The sequence below is a fragment of the Thunnus albacares genome, chromosome 14 (assembly GCF_914725855.1).
Source record: "Thunnus albacares chromosome 14, fThuAlb1.1, whole genome shotgun sequence".
Classification (NCBI taxonomy): Eukaryota; Metazoa; Chordata; class Actinopteri; order Scombriformes; family Scombridae; genus Thunnus; species Thunnus albacares.
In genome coordinates this window covers 31,339,724-31,345,970 of record NC_058119.1, presented here as the reverse complement: position 1 = coordinate 31,345,970, position 6,247 = coordinate 31,339,724, and the positions used below count along the sequence as shown (strand labels likewise).

At 38.6% G+C, this 6,247-nt stretch overlaps 1 protein-coding gene across 1 annotated transcript; it reads right to left on the bottom strand.

The window, feature by feature from the left end:
- Nucleotides 1–1,672: 1,672 nt before the first annotated feature.
- LOC122996657 (cystatin-F) lies at nucleotides 1,673–6,247 on the bottom strand. Its single transcript, XM_044372256.1, has 4 exons — nucleotides 6,023–6,247; nucleotides 4,822–5,000; nucleotides 3,403–3,525; nucleotides 1,673–3,018 (listed from the first exon to the last, which is right to left on the bottom strand). Exons 1-4 carry the CDS (start codon nucleotides 6,180–6,182, stop codon nucleotides 2,938–2,940), a joined length of 543 nt encoding a protein of 180 aa, XP_044228191.1. The 5' UTR covers nucleotides 6,183–6,247; the 3' UTR covers nucleotides 1,673–2,937.

Here is a 6,247-nt window from a genome sequence, read left to right as displayed (position 1 = left end):
TTTAACAGCTTTTGCTTCTTTTGTTCATATTTCTCAGTGTTGAGACTCGGCGGCGCGTCAACGAGCCGTCGAGTCGCAGAAAACATTTCAATATTCATGAACGACAGACGTACGAGTGACTCCGATACCTCACAGCTGACTCATGAAGCTGGTGAGAACAGGAACACAGTTTAGCGTGTTGTTAAGTTTACAGGTTCGATGTGTGACGTCGCAGCGCTGGAAGGATCTGTTAGCGGTGATTCAACCGCGGCTCTTCGTCGTCTGAGGAGGAGCTGCAGCTTCGATTCAGCTTCTTCTGCTGCTGAGACGACTCTGATTCTACATTTAACACGCTTAACGAGCAGTGAACAAATCATGCAAATTATGTAGAAACACGATAATTTTCATGATGCATAAATAAACTGTGAATCTAGTTAGAAATTCAACCTGCAAGTTGTGCTAATATGCTAAAAACCAGCATGCTAACACAGCTAACAGTCTGCAGAGATGCTAACACAGCTAACAGTCTGCAGAGATGCTAACACAGCTAACAGTCTGCAGAGATGCTAACACAGCTAACGGTCTGCAGAGATGCTAACGTAGCTTCAGACTTTAAGTGTTGCTGCAGCAACATGCAGATGATGTCATCACTTTAAACACGCTGCGTGTGTAAATGCACTATAAAAAAATTAAACTTGTACAATAAGAAGTGATTCTGATTGGCTGAGACGTGACGTGATGATCCCGATGCTGCAAAGTTTATTAATAATAATCTTGATTTATTTTCGCACTTTCAAAAACAGGTACGAAGTTCCCGACAAGTAAAGCTGAGAACTGATCACATAGTGAGATGCATAAAATAGATAAATTAAAATATAATTGACAGTATGAAGGAGGGAACATGGTGGTTTTCTCTGAGTCTTCTTACCAGAACCAGTAAAACCAGTGTGGACTCGTCACACCTGCAGAGTTTTTATCCAACAGGCTGTTTTATTGACGAGTCACTAAATTTACTGTGTTTATTGTTTCATATTTACGATACTTTAACACATCCTGGAGAGTTTTTCAGTGTAGAAGCGAGTCGGCTGTTTCAGTAACGAGAATTTCTCTGATTGGTTGAAATAACAATAATAATAATATTTAAATATAAATCAGTTGATATGATTGGAAGCAGGACTTTAAGGAAACGTGTTGAACTACAGACGTTAGTTTGGCTCTAAAAATGAAATTTAATAATTTTTTATTAAGATAATGTTTGCAGTTACATATTAAGAAGGATATATATATATATATATATATATATATATATATATATATCCTTCTCATTGAGTCTAATTTTCAGGTATTTAACAGTAATATTTTATGGTGTAATTTGGTAAAAGTCTCAGTTTTTAAGAAACAACCAAACAGCTGAAATGTAGTTTTTAACATAAAACTAAATATTTTCCGTCAGTTGAATAATTATCAAGAGTCTAATTTATTATTATTATTTTTTGCAAATGAGTAATTAAGTATGAAGCGATATACGAGGGACGTTTACCGACTAAACCAAACTATCAGTTTTTCCGTTTATAATAATTTGTACTTCATCAAACCTCCTAAAAACGAGACGTTAAATACCTGAAAATCTCCAGTAAATCTGTATGAAATTAAAGTTAAATGAAACCTTTCTGCTCTTCTCTGCTTCCATAGAAACACAGCCGTCGGTGTTTTAACTGGAACCAGTTCGTCAGTTTTCTTCTCTGACATCATTTTAATGTAAATCAGCTCGATGACGTCAGACGGTTCATTAAAGAGACAAACGAACCTGCAACAACAAGAAGCTTCTGTTCCTGATCGACTCGTTTTTACTTTCAGATGTTTGAAGGTTTTTGTTTTTTATGTTTGAGTCGTCGAGACGAAGCTGCCAAATTTATTTTAGTCTCTTATTTTTGTACTAAAATCTTTCACCCGAAGAAACTGAGCTGTGATGTAAACTTTATTTCTATCAGATGAGTTTCGATGTGTATTTTCTTCTTCTTCTTCTTCTTTTCCTCGAGTCGTTTGTGTTTTTCAGCTTCCTTTGAATAAAACCTGCAGTTTAAATGAAACTCATGTCTGATTGTTTCCACTGAAACATAAAATAAAACCAGCCTCATTAATGGAAACATTAATGGATTCAAAAGTTTTTAGGGTGTTAAAAAAAAACATTAAAATGTATAAAAACATCATTTAGACTGTTTATGCTGTAAAGGTTTCATTAAATTTGTTCAGCACTTATAAATATATTGAAGTCTGTTTGTTTATCTGATAAATATCCCGTTAAAAACTCATCAAAATACCTTAATTATGTCATTATTCATCTGTAAATACGGTAAAACAATAAGAGACTTGTTTCTTAGATATTTAAGTAATAATAATAAAAATGACATCTTTCTGTGAAACAAAAGTCAGATTCTGGTCCGTTTTGACTGGTTCTGGTGGTTTCTGGTTCTGGTGTCAGACTGGTTCCAGCTGCCTGCGGTACTTCCTGCTGACCAGCAGGCGGCCTCGTCTTCACTCTGAACGCTGAAACATAAAAGTTTAAACTACAAGAAAAACTTTAGAGTCCAAAAGACGTCTGATGTTTATTTTGTGTGAAAAGATGAAACAGATTCACAGAGCAGAGACGTTTAGAAACACTTTAAACTACTGGAACTAAAGTTAAAACATCAAACTGGTCATTAATAATATATTGATTGATTGATCAGTGTATTAAGTGTCGATCAATATTCCCTGAAGTGAACATATTCAGATGATTTATTATCATGGAAAACTAGTAAATATTCACATTTGAGAAGCTGCAACTTAAACGATTCATCGATTGTCAGTCGATTAATCATCCTGTCAGCTGTAAAGTGCTGCCATGTACGGGGGGGTCAGGGGTCAGAGGTCAGAGGCCAGAGGTCAGAGGGAGGTTGGTGGAGGCGGCGGCTGGTTTCAGGGTTTGCAGAGAAAAACCAGATTGTTCATCTCGTGTTTCCAGGGAACGACCCAAACTTCAAAGTGACACTGAAACGTCTGGAAAACAAAGACGAACCGTTAAACAACATTCATGTTTACGCACATTCAATCTCATAATTTTACTTTTTATATCATTACCAACTTTTCATCTATTTTTTTCTTTTCTTGGCAGGAACGAGCCTCCGTACCTCACGACTACGTCTCCTTATTTAAGATTCATGAGTTTCTTCATATTTATAACAAACTATAATGTAGTTATAAGCAGATATAAAGACGTTTTCACTGTTAATTAACTGTAAATTATTACTTCTGCTGTGTCTTTGAGGACTGCCGACATCTGAACACTGAAACTAAACTCATTAAGTAATGTAACATTTATTTGTTATCTACCAATCAGTTTATTGATCCGCAGTCAGCAGACTGAAACCTGCTCACACTCACCTGGTGCAGGAGACCCTCCGGCTGAAAGTCACAGTCGGTCAGATTGTTGTTGTTGTGTTCTCGTTTACGGCAGACGGTTCTGGAAATCTCCAAATCTACGATGTACCGAATCCCCTTAACAATCTGACGCACACACACGCACACGCACACACACACACACACATATGTTTCAGATTATTTTCATCTCTGTGTGTTTAGTACAGAGAACACCTGTATGTGGTTAGCCTAGCTTAGCACAACGACTGAAAGCAGGGGGAAACTGTTAGCCTAGCTTAGCACAAAGACTGAAAGCAGGGGGAAACTGTTAGCCTAGCTTAGCACAAAGACTGAAAGCAGGGGGAAACTGTTAGCCTAGCTTAGCACAACGACTGGAAGCAGGGGGAAACCGTTAGCCTAGTTTAGCACAAAGACTGAAAGCAGGAGGAAACCGTTAGCCTAGCTTAGCACAAAGACTGAAAGCAGGGGGAAACCGTTAGCCTAGCTTAGCTCAAAGATTGGAAGCAGGGGAAAACTGTTAGCCAAGCTTAGCACAAAGACTGAAAGCAGGGGGAAACTGTTAGCCTAGCTTAGCACAAAGACTGGAAGCAAGGGGAAACTGTTAGCCTAGCTTAGCACAAAGACTGGAAGCAAGGGGAAACTGTTAGCCTAGCTTAGCACAAAGACTGGAAGCAAGGGGAAACTGTTAGCCTAGCTTAGCTCAAAGATTGGAAGCAGGGGAAAACTGTTAGCCAAGCTTAGCACAAAGACTGAAAGCAGGGGGAAACTGTTAGCCTAGCTTAGCACAAAGACTGGAAGCAAGGGGAAACTGTTAGCCTAGCTTAGCACAAAGACTGGAAGCAAGGGGAAACTGTTAGCCTAGCTTAGCACAAAGACTGGAAGCAAGGGGAAACTGTTAGCATAGCTCCATCACAAGAGAACAATCCACCTACACTACCACATCCACTACAGTCAGCTGTCTGATGTTCATGTTGAATTTGTTTATTGATCAGATGTACAAACATAAATGTTGTAACACAAAAAAAATCATTATTTTATTTACTATTTTATTGTCTGACCTCAAAAAATTACTAAATTTGATCAACTTTATGGTGTTTTATATCTTAAAAACTTTTATTTAGGGGATAACAGTCGCTTAATCCTGCAAAAAATTAATTAAAAACCTTTTCATTAATTATTATTAATTGACTCCATCTCAGGGGAGAAACTGTGACTTAATTCAGACTTAAGTTAGAAAATAAAGGTTTCCAGTCTTTGTGCTAAGCTAGGCTAACAGTTCCGGATCTGAATCACGTGACTCTGGAGGAGACAGAAGTAGAGGATTGAAACTGAATTTCTGTTGAATTCTTCTTTCTTTGACCCCCCCCCCCCCCCCCCCCACGCATGAGTGCACACTATTGGTCCAGGTGTTTGCTGTCGTACCTGCCGCTGAGCTCTGTGGATGGCGGACGGTCTGAAGAGGAAGGCGTCGTTCGTTTGTTTGTTGAAGGAGCAGGTGGCGTTGAGGACGACCTGCTCCAGGCCGCGGTCGTTCGTGCTGATGTTGAACGGAGATCCGGGCATGGAGCGGCCATGATGGCTGCCTGCCGCTGACCTCGCCTCTGCAGGAGAAGAAGAACGACGTTCAGCTCTGTTAATAATCTGTCTCGATAAAGTTCGTTAAACCTGTTTCACCACCGACAGGACAAACTTTACACTCCGATACTGATGCGACTTCACTTCATCTACTCTGAACTCTGCAGCTCTCTGACATTTATTTACACTTTTTACTCTCAGGTTTGTGAGTCAAACTGAAGAATTTTTATTTTTGCCAGTGAGATGAAACAAACACTTATTATTATCTCGTCTACACAAGATAATAAAATATGTTTCAGGAGCGTAAAAGCAGCTCCAAGACACAAACTTCTGAGAAAAGTCCTGCATGAAAAATCCTTCCGACAGTAAAAGTATCATCAGCAAAACGTAGTCAAACTGTACTTATATACAGTACTTGAATAAATGTACCTAGTTAGTTTCCACCACTGATTTTTAAAAATACTGTTACTTTGGACACAAGCAAACAAACAACAAGCAGTTTTCAGATTGTTCTTTACACTTATTAATAAAAATAAACCCTGAAGACTTTATTCTTTTGGTCGGTTACAGAGACGCAGATTAAAGGCAGTGAATGAAATAAATTACCTTCAATCAACAAAATGAATCAGAAAATGAAGGTTAAACATCATTTACTTGTGTTTTATCTGTCTTTTGTCTCCTGTTTTGTGTTTGATCATTTTCAAAAACTGCTGTGAGCAAATGCTTAAGAAGTGAAACTATATATATAAACAATAAAAAACAAGATCCAGGAAGTTTTGCTTGTTTAAACGGTGCAGACAACCACAAAAACAAAAAGCTCAGGTTCTGTTCAGGTGAAATAATTTAGTGAATTTATAGCAGAACAACACGAATCTTCATCAAGGTTTGTAGATATACAATAAATTTGTTCGACAGAAGAAAGAAGGAAGTCTAAAGAAGCGATGTGGTTTGTAAACTGAGGAACCAGGAAGTGAAATAAACTCAAACTGAGTCTGAACAACACTCAAACATTTCCGACTGTAAAACAGGTTAAACGGTTGTTTCTCACCCAGAGCGGCGAGCAGCGAGCCGAGCAGCAGCAGCAGCAGCGTCTTTGGTCTCATCTCTGATGATCTTTGTTCTGACCGCAGATCTGTTCTCAGCTCTCCTGCAAGAACCTGTCTGTTCACTTCTGTGGTGTGTGTGTATATCAGTCCAACATGTGACATCACTTCCTGTCAAGGGGGGAGGACTTCCTGTACAGGAGTTATGGTCCTGTGAGAGTGTGGAGGTT

What these genes read in the sequence shown, in the direction of transcription:
- LOC122996657 (XM_044372256.1), bottom strand. Translation starts at nt 6,182, where the DNA reads ATGTCACATGTTGGACTGATATACACACACACCACAGAAGTGAACAGA. An exon ending in CTCGCTGCTCGCCGCTCTGG is followed by an intron (nt 5,001 to 6,022) that starts GTGAGAAACAAC and finishes CTTCTCCTGCAG; the next exon opens with AGGCGAGGTCAGCGGCAGGC. An exon ending in CGGAGGGTCTCCTGCACCAG is followed by an intron (nt 3,019 to 3,402) that starts GTGAGTGTGAGC and finishes TTTGTTTTCCAG; the next exon opens with ACGTTTCAGTGTCACTTTGA.